This window comes from Phyllopteryx taeniolatus, chromosome 5 (genome assembly GCF_024500385.1).
Source record: "Phyllopteryx taeniolatus isolate TA_2022b chromosome 5, UOR_Ptae_1.2, whole genome shotgun sequence".
Taxonomy (NCBI): Eukaryota; Metazoa; Chordata; class Actinopteri; order Syngnathiformes; family Syngnathidae; genus Phyllopteryx; species Phyllopteryx taeniolatus.
Window position 1 is genome coordinate 28845806 of NC_084506.1, and position 12739 is coordinate 28858544.

General features: G+C 43.0%; 1 protein-coding gene across 4 annotated transcripts; it reads left to right on the forward strand.

The window, feature by feature from the left end:
• Nucleotides 1-6915: 6915 nt before the first annotated feature.
• Nucleotides 6916-12703, forward strand: skor1b (SKI family transcriptional corepressor 1b). Of its 4 annotated transcripts, none has more exons than XM_061773023.1 (9): nucleotides 6916-7043; nucleotides 7200-8927; nucleotides 9107-9200; nucleotides 9289-9393; nucleotides 9503-9559; nucleotides 9989-10063; nucleotides 11380-11454; nucleotides 11826-11880; nucleotides 12015-12703. In XM_061773023.1, the coding sequence occupies exons 1-9, from the start codon at nucleotides 6927-6929 to the stop codon at nucleotides 12145-12147; spliced, it is 2439 nt and encodes an 812-aa protein (XP_061629007.1). In that variant the 5' UTR covers nucleotides 6916-6926; the 3' UTR covers nucleotides 12148-12703. The 4 variants fall into 4 exon arrangements, with proteins under 4 accessions (XP_061629007.1, XP_061629008.1, XP_061629009.1 ...); XM_061773024.1 differs by having other exon boundaries at nucleotides 12018-12703; XM_061773025.1 differs by lacking the exon at nucleotides 11826-11880.
• Nucleotides 12704-12739: the final 36 nt, after the last annotated feature.

Here is a 12739-nt window from a genome sequence, read left to right on the forward strand (position 1 = left end):
AGTGACCCCAGAGAACTCTGGAAAAATGTCAAGACAACCAAAAGTGTCCGGAACACAGGGAAGAAGAAAAAAAGTGGGGGAAATGGGAGAAAGAGAGGTCAAGTTGTTGCGACTTTTGGTTTGTCCCGTTAGGTGCTGCAACAGTAAGTTACTCACAGGCTTTGTCTGGCAGTGACAATCTGAAATGAAGAACATGTTGTAGTTTATATTTTAAATTGTGTATCATGTCATCTTATAAATTAAAGGAAATGTTACAAACTATTGCTATTTGACTTTTTTGTCAGCGTACTGCATGTAAATTGTTGATGGAGGGGAGCGCCACATTGGCTAGGCCTGGCCCTGGTGGCTCCTAACATTAATTAACTTCATATAGTTTCCCTGTCCTCTAATGGGGCTGAGCCATATTCTTAGCCCATTTCTCCATTGTAATGACCCCATATGAATGCCTGCCATGTTTGGGCTGTCTGCATGCCTCGCTGCCCAGCCTGAGGTTGCCGCATGCTAAGCTCACGTCCCACTCCGGAAAGCATCCGAGGAAACAATGCAGCCATGTATGAGAATAAGTCATTCCATTGTTAATTTAAATGGCTTAATACATCACTCTGAGGTAAAAGAGCGTCTTGAAAAGGAGTGCAAGAGCCAGAGAGAGATGCCAAGGGGTGTTTCTTTAATACCAAATGAAATTGAATGGTGCATTACCTCACTTGTGAAGCTGCCAGGCTATTAATGGAGAGTTGTAACAGGATTGGTTCACTTTCTCAGTTCTTTAATTTCACAGCGGCCCCCAGATGTTTGGTCTTACTTCGGCAGATCCACGGCGTAGTCGTCTTCTATCGTCCTGCCTCCAGCCCATTGTGGTCTGTGTTGTGTTAATGGGTCAGGAGAATCTATCAATGACAGTGAGTTGGGCAGTTTGCACATTGGGGGGATAATTAGAGGGTGATTGGTGTCCCCATGCTTCCTGCTCTCACTATCTTTGTCTCCGCTGTGTTAACTTTACACCTTACATAAATGCACACAACATGCCTGCTGCTGGACGTTGTGGAAACACTCCCGAGACCTTGTCTCCCTTGCCTGTTGAAATGCTGAGGCCTAGTTTGTTGACACAAAACTTGCAGCTTTCTAATAGAGGGCAGATGATGGCAAACTTAATTTCTCCAGCCCTGCTATAATTAAAATAACCTTCTCTCATGGATAACTCATCACACCTACCTTCCCAGCCCTGAATATATCATCACGTCCTTTCTGGGTCATGATGGAACAATCACACAAGCTTAATTCAGTACATTTATGATTAGGTCCAAGCTGACCCTTATTATATATAGTATGTAAGCAACTGATGCCACTTTGAAATACACTTTACATCTTTTATTTACTCAATTGGACTAATGCGGCTGCTTTGTTTTCATGCACTTGGCAACATTATGTAAACCTACACGGTAAAATGAGAACCCATACAGAAATACAAAACCAATAAAGCTCTGTTTTGATTGGCCCTGAATGCATCAGACAGTAACAATAACAATAACCAACAGGGAGTGTTGTTAAATTTTTCAAAAGCAGATTTTTTTTTTTTTTGCGTTTGGATTGTATGGTACCCATTTGGGTAGCCCGTTTAGGGGAGACCGGCCGGAGGGATTTGTAACATTTTTGACATTTCTATCTGTCACTTTGAGCTTTTTTAACCAAGTGTGTTCAAACTGATTTATACAAACACGCTTCAAGTGTCTGCTAATAAATGCCATAGAAAATGCCTGCGCGACACAAACAGAAAAACATGGCTTCATGTCAAATAGAAGGAGTTAAATGTTACAATTGAGCCCATAGGTCAGTTGTACCATACCTTGTGGTGAAATATAATATTATGAAATAAAGACCATAACAATGCTATAAGACAGTGAAAGATTTTTGTTCAAAACTTTTAAACAAAATTGCTGTGGTTCTGTAGAGTACAGGAGTTTAAACTACACTAACATTTGAACATTTAGAATAATAACTGTACAAAAGGTGCAACTGTGGACTACTTTCAACAATCAAACATTTCAGTGTGTATTTGTACATGTGGAAGTTCGCTTGATCCCTGATCTTCTTATATCATAGAAAATTGCTACATATCTGACTGACTTTCCTTGGACTTTCACATCAGTGTTACCCCCTTTCAAATGTCTAGAGTCATTCCCCAGTCAGTCGTTCTCTTCTGGGACCTCGGAATGCTGAAATAAAAAAAAGAAGTACTCAAATTTGTACTCATGTATTCTGTCAAATTAAGCTTGGGGGAAATTGTAACATTTTTTTTGTTACATGTTTCCCTGAGTGCATTAGCAATGAGCTAGCTTGGCTTACCACAAGCAATCTGAATGAAAACATACACAGACACATAATCAACATGATATGTTTGGTGAGTAGTTCAACTAGGAAGCAAGCAATATATTCACGAAATCATTTGAGTAAATAAAAAAAATTAAAAAAAGACTTTCTTACCTCAAAATTATGTTTTCCCCACACAATTCATGCTGCTTCTGCTTCAGGCCACTTCTCCATTTGTGGACTGAAGACTAAACTGAGCATGTGTAGAGTGAATCAGGTGATTCCTAACTTGCTCCTGATTGGATCATTTCCAAGTAATACAACTGACGCCGGTCTCCCTGTAGCTCTTTTTTCACTAACAATTTTCAGTTCTGTAATCTATTTTTGCCCGCTCTTTTGAAAATAATGCACTGCCTCTCATCTGGTGAATCTCTGGTCCTCTATTCAGACACCCAGTCATATTTTCACTTCCTGCTTGGGAAACTGTCAACAGAGCGACAGAAAGTTAGTTCAGTACTCTGGAGAGTTCCTCTCCCGGGACTTGCAGAGTGTTCAAAGCAGAAGCTCTCGCTTCACCTTCAAGTCCAACGGGGGACACCAAGAACTCATTGAGACTCGCCACCTCCAGACCCCATCTGAGTTGTTGAGCGCCCAGACATGGTGCTCACTTCAGTGCCCTTCCCCCCCGTGTATGCATATCATCCACCCAGAGCCATTCTATCTGTATGGAAATTTGGGTTCCACAGCTGGAATCCCACAAAGCACTGTCATCTACTAATAGTTATTATCTCTTTGGGCTGCTCTCACTCAAGTCCCCTGCAATACAAGCACATCACATCTTTATGGTAATGCCCTACAATGCAGCCCCGAGCTATATGGCGCACAGACCTTTGTTATCATTACGATAATTCCCATTCTCACTTGACTCCTCATTACAGTGGTCATATCGCTTAGGGTTGGATATGGACAAATTCCTGCATCTTTGTTTATTTTACTCATCCTTTAGCCATGCACAAACCTTAAAGCTTGTGAGATGATAGCGACATTTCAGCATATGTATACAACCTTTTTGCTTCCACCGTTTGTTATATTCATCCACAGAATTTATTTTTTGTGTGCTTTTTTTTTAAACTTTTTTTTCCACTCCAATTCTTCCGTTTTGTCTCTTTTACAGTAGGCTCAAAGAGAACTGAACTTGGTTCTTCCCGTGAATATTTCATCTTTCAATCGCGAGACAGTATATTTGATTTTCTAAATGTACTGCAGTCATTGGTGAGAACATCAGACACACCTGCAAATTCTAATGGGATTCTACTGTACACAAAAGAGCTGTAACTTTGCCCTCACAAATATAATAGTGCAATGCTTACTTTTCATTGAAACCATCAGAGATGTTATTTAACAATGTATGTATTATTCATAATTTTGTTCATTCATTTTTATATACTCCTCGCTCATTCACTGCCATTGATGGCTATTGAATTCAAATATCCATGTTAACATGGAGGACTGAGTGAGTTAACGGCTCGAATTGGACTTCATTGGCGCATGTTGTATCTTACAGTATCATTTATGAAGACCGATTTTAAACTCTTGAATATCCGCATGTCAATTCATTTTTATATGCAGCTCTTTAATAACTGTCATTAGATTTCATTGGTGTACTGTATGTTGTAGTTTCTGACACATGTATCAGCTTTCAGTTGTATAATTTGTGAAGTCCAATTTACAACTCCTAAATGCACACCATAAAATTTTCTTGTAGGAAATCATACAAAAAATGCACACATTTTACGGTTGAAGTGGACCATTTTCCAGCAGTAAAACGCTGCAAATATGCACTACTTAAAAACCATATACAGTAATTTAAAGTTGTTGGTCAGTAAATCAAGGTTGAAGCGCATTATTTTCATAAGCAGTATTTATTCTAAAAAAAAAGTCACATTAACCCCAAATATTTTGGTAATTGTGCATTACTTTTCATATAAACCTTGCTTGAGGTCTCGTAAGGACTCATTTAACGGGTGATCCACAATGTAAGATTTTTTTTCATCTTGCCGTCATTGTGTAACACATTTTTTACATTTATGCATTTATATGACACGATGAGGTTCAGGTCAGCTGTACAAAAGCAAGGCCCCGGATCGCAGCCGCCTGCGTCCTTGCACGTTTCCGCCAAAACCCACGTGAGGCGTCTGCCTTGCACAAAACAGTAATTGCAGCATGATTGGCACAGCTTGTCCCGTGCAGCCTGTGTCCCACACTTGAAGGTTCCCCTCATTGTCACACAGCCTTTTAGCACCTTTGTTCCTCTCTCCCTCAGGACCTCACAGCTCACCACTGGCAGATGAGTCCCACTCTGTGACAAAAGGGTCCCTGCGCTGAACCTCATTTGATGCAGTGATGAAATCCACCCCCCTCCCCTCTCACTCCCGATCACACACCCTCATTCTCTTGTTCACACACACATACACATAAGTGTGACGCGCACTTTCTGAGAAGAAACATTCCATTTAGCAACAGAGGGTGTCGCTGGGACGGGGGTCAAGACCCATGGGTGGGCTTTTAGGAGGCAAACAAACATGAGAGCAGCAGAGGAGTGATGTCTTGTTTACACATTAGCAGACATTTAGCAAGTCTCCGGTGGCCTCACAGCCATAGTTGTCTTTTGTTGCTCCTCGCACAAATCAACGCTGAATGATTTTGGGATTGTGGCTGCAACAACTGACAAGGTCAACTGCAATCACTAATCCATCACTCAAATAACTGTGACTTGAGGACAGCGCGCACGTTCACAATTATTAGCCAGCAGCCCTGTAATTGTCATCTCTGCTAGCCTTCCACTGTTAATGTTTGCGCTACCCACTCAGGCAAAGACACGCTTACAAACTGCATCTTTCTAAGACCGTCTAATGAGGTGATGACCAACCACTTGTTATAACTGCTTCAGTCTCGAGCTTATTAATCAGATATTGAGTTATTTAAGGATGCATAAATTAATCTTAGATTAAAAAAAAGCCTATCAAAGCCTCAAAACAATTAAAGAGTAAGGTAAGATTTCCCCTGGGCTGCCACTTTTATTTTAATAGTGTTCAGGTGATTATCATACTTTGATGCAACACTGTGATTAATGCAGACACACTTTTAAATGAGCTGCTCTCTCTTGCACAAAAATGGTAGAACAAACCAGATAATGACCTTGCTGACTTTGCTCATCTCACCTCGAAGTACTAAATGTATGACAACAGCTGCGACTGGGAATTTGTGTGACGGTATAGTGTGACAATAATGATTTTGAATGTCCTCAAAACCTCATCAAAAAATGCCAGGGTGTACCCCACCTTCAGCTGGCTAAGGCTCCAGCTCACCCATGAATGACCCCGATGAGAACAAGTGCTATCGAAATTGGATGGAGGGATGTGGATGTCAATATCGTATAAATGGATCTCATATGAATATTGACATTTTGAATCGAGAAATCAATTCATTTTAGTTCAGTTTTCACATTTAAAATAACAATTATCATAAAACTGACATTTTAATCATGTCACCTATTACCTATTTCCTGCATTATTGTTATAATTTGTATTTATTATGTTAGCATATATTAGCCAATTTGTGTATTTACATGACCCTCTGTTAAATTAAATTTGTGTTTATAGACATTTTGCCATTATTGCCGGACAGCTCTGACCCACTGCAGGGGTCTTGTTAACGTCATCAATATTACACTCAAGGTGACCAAATGCAAACGATTAACCCCGAGCTTCATTGACTTGCAACTGTTAAACGGCTGACGCGTTTTGCATTGTGCCTCGTGTCTCTGATAGTTACATGCTTTCCTTCAGCTCGTGATCTTAAGAGCGGCTTGCTTGTCACTGCATGCGTGCGTCTGTGTGATGCGCGTGCACTGCGACTCCGTGGGAACGCCGCACGTGACGGCGGCCCTGACACAATGAGCCCATGCTGTTTGTTGAACAAAATGTCGTGCATAAATTCACAATTTTGGTTTCGTATGGGGAAGTGCGAAATAATTTTAAAACAACAACAACAGCGATAATAATAATCATCATAATTTTTATAATAATAATAATTCTGCACACACCTGAACTCTCTGCAAGTCCCTGGAGAATAATTAGAATTTATAATAATTAGAATAATAATAATAGTTATATAATTATATATATATATATATATATGAATACTATGTATTATTATTATACAGCATTATTGTTATTGCAAAATTACATGTAATAATAATATTATAGTGTCCTTTTTAATACAATAATAACGCATATTGTTGTAGTAGTTATAGTGCAGACGTCGGTAATTTTGTCCTGCACATTTCACCTGTACTCGAGCATCTGCCATGAATCCATACTTTGGCTGCCACTTGAGGTGTGCGCGTGTGTGTGTGTGTGTGTGTGTGTGTGTGTGTGTGTGTATGTGTGTGTGTGCGTGCGTGAGTGTGTATCTCGCAGTTTAACACACTTCTGGTCTAACCCAAACCAGGCGCGCATGCACTTGCAGCCACGGTGGGAGTGAGTGAAGTGGAGCGAGTGAGGGAGGGAGGTAGGGAGGGAGGGAGGGAGAGGCAGGAAGGCGGCGCGCGTAGTCCCATGACTAAAGCGAACACCCCAGCAGCAACCGACACACTCCTCTTTTTGTCTCTCCACCACGCGTGTGACCGCGGCTGCGTGGGGCAAGACGAGAGGAGCGCAGCACCAGCACTGAAGGTGAGTTCACAGTACTTCCCTTGTTGCTTTAATTTGGAAAAAGAAAAACCACGTGTATATTTTATGAGGAAATGCATGAATTAATCATCAGAATGACGTTAAAAGCAATGCGCTCCAACATGCACTCCACTGTCCAATGTCATCCTGCGCGTGCAGCATCCATTCTTCCACAACATGGAACCCATTCCAGCGGGCCGCGACTCCAGCTCCTCGCCGGGCTCCAAGCAAGAACTTTCCTACCCGACCTCCAACAACCTGAAGCCCAACCAAGTGGGCGAGACGGTGCTGTACGGAATACCCATCGTGTCCCTGGTGATAGACTGCCAGGAGAGGCTGTGCCTGGCGCAGATCTCCAACACCTTGTTGAAGAACTACAGCTACAACGAGATCCACAACCGACGCGTGGCGCTGGGCATCACCTGCGTGCAGTGCACCCCCGTCCAGCTGGAGATTCTGCGCAGGGCCGGCGCCATGCCCATCTCCTCCCGGAGGTGCGGCATGATCACCAAGCGCGAGGCCGAGAGACTGTGCAAGTCCTTTCTGGGGGCTCACTCGCCTCCCAAACTCCCGGAAAATTTCGCCTTCGACGTGTGCCACGAGTGCTCGTGGGGCAGCCGAGGCAGCTTCATCCCGGCCAGGTACAACAGCTCCAGGGCCAAGTGCATCAAGTGCTCCTACTGCAACATGTATTTCTCCCCAAATAAATTCATATTCCATTCGCACCGTACGCCGGAGTCCAAGTACACGCAGCCAGACGCGGCGAATTTCAACTCGTGGAGGCGACACCTTAAATTAACCGATAAAAGCAACCAGACTGATGTTTTACACGCATGGGAAGACGTGAAGGCCATGTTCAACGGGGGCAGCCGAAAAAGGACGCTGCCAGGCTGCGGGTCGGAGTCCATCTCGCCTCTCAAGTCGCACGGTCCGAACCTGCACCGACAGTCCCCCGAGATACCCGCAAAGATCCTCAACTGTGAGGACAACCGGGTGAGCGTGGGCCCACGCAGCTACCCGGTCATCCCGGTGCCCAGTAAAGGCTTCGGGATGCTGCAAAAGATCCCTCCGCCGCTCTTCCCGCACCCTTACGGCTTCCCGGCATTTGGCCTCTGTCCGAAAAAGGACGACGTCATCATGGGCGAGCAAAGCAAGGCGGGCCTCCCGGGTGTCCTGTGGCCCGGTACCAAGGACAGCGCCTACCCTTCCTTCCCCGTCTTCTGGCCCACAGCGGGCGCACTGCCCATGCCTCCCTACGCCCAAGGCCCGCACAAACCTCCACCCGAGATGCTACCGCTCCACAGGCACGCGGACGTGGACGTTTCCGAGTCCACCGACACGTCCAAAGACAGCCTGGCCGACAACGACCGCTGCTCCAGCACCCAGTCCGCGCGCAACGACGACGACAAGTCCGGGGATGAAGGGAGGCCGCTGGAGGGGCCCACCCTGGCCCCACGCAAGGCCAGCTACGTGTCCGCCTTCCGGCCTGTGGTGAAGGACGCGGACTGCATCGCCAAGTTGTACGGCAGCAGAGGAGCCTACACCCGAACCGGGTACTTATCACCAGACTTTTTAAGCGAGAGCTCCAGCTACCGCTCCGTGTCTCCGTGCGTGGACAGCGAGACCGAGGCGGACGTGGACGTGGAAACCAGTAAAACGCCCGAGGACGAGGAGCCCTGCAGGCCCCTGTCCTTGATGTGTCCCCGAAGCCCTCCGGGGCTCACCCGCAGCGTGTCCCCGAGCGACTCGGACTGCAAGGGGGCGCCACAGGAGATGGATCCGCTCGAATCGCAGGATGCGGGGCCACGCGTGGCCCCGCAGTCCTGTGATAGAGAGGTGCAGAGCAAACACTTAGCAGACGCACACGTTGCTGCACCGTTTAGCCAAGTGAGTGACACAATAATGTAACTTTAGATTTACCCCCCCCCCAAAAAAAATATATATATAAAACGTTATTTTGCTTAATTAATCGGATAAATATAGTTGTTGTTGTTTTTTTTTTTTACACTTTCAATTAATTTCCTGTATCCCCCCCCCCCCCACCCCCAAAAAAAAAAATCTCGCAGGTTTACACACAGGAGAGGAGCGAGTTGCAACAAAGGAGCAGTCCTTATCGTTTCAGACCTGCAAGCTACCAACCTGCAGGACTTTTACCTCCTGGTCTGACTTCACCCTAATCAGTACATTTAACTGAAGAAATGATTGAAATAAACGACCATTTCTAATTTCTAATTTTTCCCCATGCAAGATGAGGGTGCCAGCAAAGAGGAGCCGTCTTCCACGGTGGAGGAGGTGGAAAGCAAATCTTTACTGGAACAAAGCAGCGAGCAAAACCATCGAGAGCAGGATGAAGGTACACTAGCAGAGAGGAATTTGCAATAAATTGATTTTCCATTTTTATGCAAAATACATTTTCTCCCCAATACAGTTAAACTGTAAAATGTTTATTTGTGTTTATCCAGACGAAGACTCAGCAAGAGCTGTACACGCACAAAGAGGCATACGAACTCTGGCAAAAGGTCTGATTATTTTTAGTAGTAGTATAATTTGAATAAAATAATAATGATTACATTGATGGTAATTGTTTTAGCATTTATCATTGTTTTTAATTGTATTTTATGTTTGGGATTATTTTAATTGCTGTTATTACTATTTCTGATGATGTATTTGATTCATTTCACATATTCTGCTCTACTTATATATTTGTTTAATTTGTCATGATAATCTCCAATAGTTTGAGGACGGTGCGGCAAAAAGAAATTGAAAGGAAAAAATGTCTGAAATTTGCAGTTGAATACTTTGTATTTTGGCGTATTGACACATACATATAAGAAATGAGAAATTAACGAAGTTATGGTATTGTTTTGTCACGTTTCATATTTCAACATCAGAAGCTCCAATTTCAAGCTCATCACATGACTTACAAATGATTATGTGTGTGTTTTTAGAGGAACTACAGAAGCAATTATTAGAGCAGGTCGAGCTGAGGAAAAAGCTGGAACGTGAATTTCAACATTTAAAAGGTGAGGCCTCCCAAAATACAAAATGTGGCACATGCAGGGCCTGATTGAGCTGATTTCTGTTTTATTCAATTCCTTCCGCTCGTCCACGTTTTTTGGCTGCATGCCCCAACAAAACCGTTGTAACAACCACGTCGACCTGAGCTGTGACATACAGAACATGCATGTCATCGCCCTCTGCACTGCTGACCTCATACATCAGATGTATTTGAATATCTGCTCGTAATGCTCGAATGTAATTTTTCATTTCGGAAGATTCTATGCAAAGAAGAAACGTGACTACTTGCAGCCATCGTTAGTATTTGCTAGATACCTCCATATATCATAATTGTCATGATTACAAATATTTTGCAAATGTACTCAGTGGCTCAAAGGGGCACACAATTTTCATCCATGGAGGATTTAACAACTCTAGACCCCTGGAAACCTGCAGTGGAAGTGCATGTTGAAGGTTTTTAAACGGCTCACCTCTTGTGCAGCAGCGGAAATTGATACACTGGCATTCATGCTGGAATGCAACATTCCCACATGCACTATTCACTTGGAGGTTCTGTCTGACCTCCACATTCCTATACTTTCCATCACAACACAACAAATGTACACGCAGAGCTCTTTGACTTCCGTAACATTCATTTATTGCAAATATTTACAGTGCATGAGCCAATCTAATCACCAGAGGCCGATGATCGAAATACATCCTGATTCAAATAAATCTCATCTTGTTATGTTCTAATTTATCTCCATTCTTAAAACCAATAGCTCTTAAACTTAATTTAAAATAGCCTTGGTATTACAATGAGTTTTTTTTTTAAATCTTTTTATAGTTTCTTAGAATGCATTACTATTCCCTGTTAAAACGTATTTCACTTATCTATTTATTTCATCACCATCTCATGCTATGTTGCCTGGTTATATGATTTATTGTATTTCCTCAAGTAGACTTTATGCATGGTAACTGTAATTGTTTGCACATAGGCATTAAATATGTGTATACAATTTGAACTCTGTTGCTAACCAAAACAGTAGCACCTTCTCAAATAAACAGTCTTTCAGATGTATCTAAACGTGGAGACTGTCGCATGTTGTCCCTGCACGGTACAAAAGATGATTTTATGTTATGTGGAAACGTCGACTATGTTTTGTTTTGTTTTGTTATTAAACTCAGTTTAATAATGTGTTTGTAAGAATGCAAGATGCCTCCCACGTCTGCAGTTGAGTGAACGCGTGGCCGCGAGTTGGTGGGAAATTCGTCACAAACATTCTTGCAAACAGCGTCACCTTTTGGGTATCAGTCAATGTGCATCCTTTCGCCACTTCAGATAATTTCCAGGATCAGATGAAAAGAGAACTGTCCTACAGGGAGGAAATGGTCCAGCAGCTGCACATCGTCAGAGGTGAGAAAACTAAAATAATCCAGTCCAGGGGGTCTTCGGTTCACGACAGTCCCGACATACGTGGGTTTCGAGATTACGAACGCCTCATAATGAATTAGTTTGCAGCAAGCAGCGTATCGGACACGCTCATCATAATTGTTTTTGAACTGATTGTTGTGGCCGAGGAGTGTTTTTTCCATACAAATATTTACGGTAATTCTGACGTTTCGAGGTTACAAACGGCACGAAATGAATTGTATGGTGACGTAAGAGTAGTTCATCCTGTTTTTTGTTTTTTTTATTTGATTGTTTGATATTCATGGCCTATAAGTGTTTGTTTTTTTTCTTGACGGCGGGCTCGGATTTACGTTCATCATTGGGGTCCGTCGAAGGTGGTCGCCACCGCAGAAACAGAACTCCGTCGTTAACCGAGGACCTCCTATTAAGGTTTCGATTTCCTTGCATTCATTCGATTGAGTTTATATTGACAGCGGAACTGCTATTTTCCGCGACAATTACAAATCCACACGCGGTAGCAATTTTCGCGGGCACGGTTGATTGTTGGCTGTCGTTCCCCTCAGAAGCTCACGACGCCTTGCACCATTTCTCCTGCAAGATGTTAACTCCTCGCCATTGCACGGGGTCGTGCACCTTCAAGTCTCCTCTGCTCCCACCCTGACGCACGCGAAGGCGCAAACACGCACGGAACCTTAGCTCCACCCTGCGAGAAATAGACTCATTTGTTGTTGTGATATTTATTTCCCCCCCCCCCCCCAAAAAAAAAAAAAAAAAAAAAGTGTACTTCCCGTCCTTTACGTGACGCTCTCGTTTGACTCCAACGGAAGTGTATATTTATTATTTGTGGCAACGTGCAATGACAATGTATGTATTTCTAAGTTGTATTAGCTAATAGAGGTTGTTAATTCTCTCATCGCTTCCTTATTATTTCAGTCTGGTGGCTTTTTTTCTTAAATCTTTCTGAAAATGTTTTTTTTAGCGTACATTTGCTGTGTTCTTAATTCTTTACAGGCCGGTCGCTGACTTCAGTTTGGACATCATGCACTTTAAATGAGTGAAACCATGACAACACTAATAATAATTTAAAAAAAAATAAAAATGTTGCGGACGACGTGAATTTTGAAAACTTGCTGACAAGTATACTGTATAGGCTCCACATCGCTTTCTCTTGTAAAGCACATATTCTATAAAACTACTGTTTGTTCATGTGGTATTTGTTTACATCCTCCGTGAATAAATCATTTTATTACAAGATGATGTGTGGGTGATATGATTTTACATTTCTTTT

Coding starts and splice junctions, on each gene's coding strand:
- skor1b (XM_061773023.1), top strand. CDS start 6,927: ATGACTAAAGCGAACACCCCAGCAGCAACCGACACACTCCTCTTTTTG. Junction 9,394..9,502: donor CCATCGAGAGCAGGATGAAG/GTACACTAGCAG, acceptor GTGTTTATCCAG/ACGAAGACTCAGCAAGAGCT. Junction 9,560..9,988: donor CATACGAACTCTGGCAAAAG/GTCTGATTATTT, acceptor GTGTGTTTTTAG/AGGAACTACAGAAGCAATTA.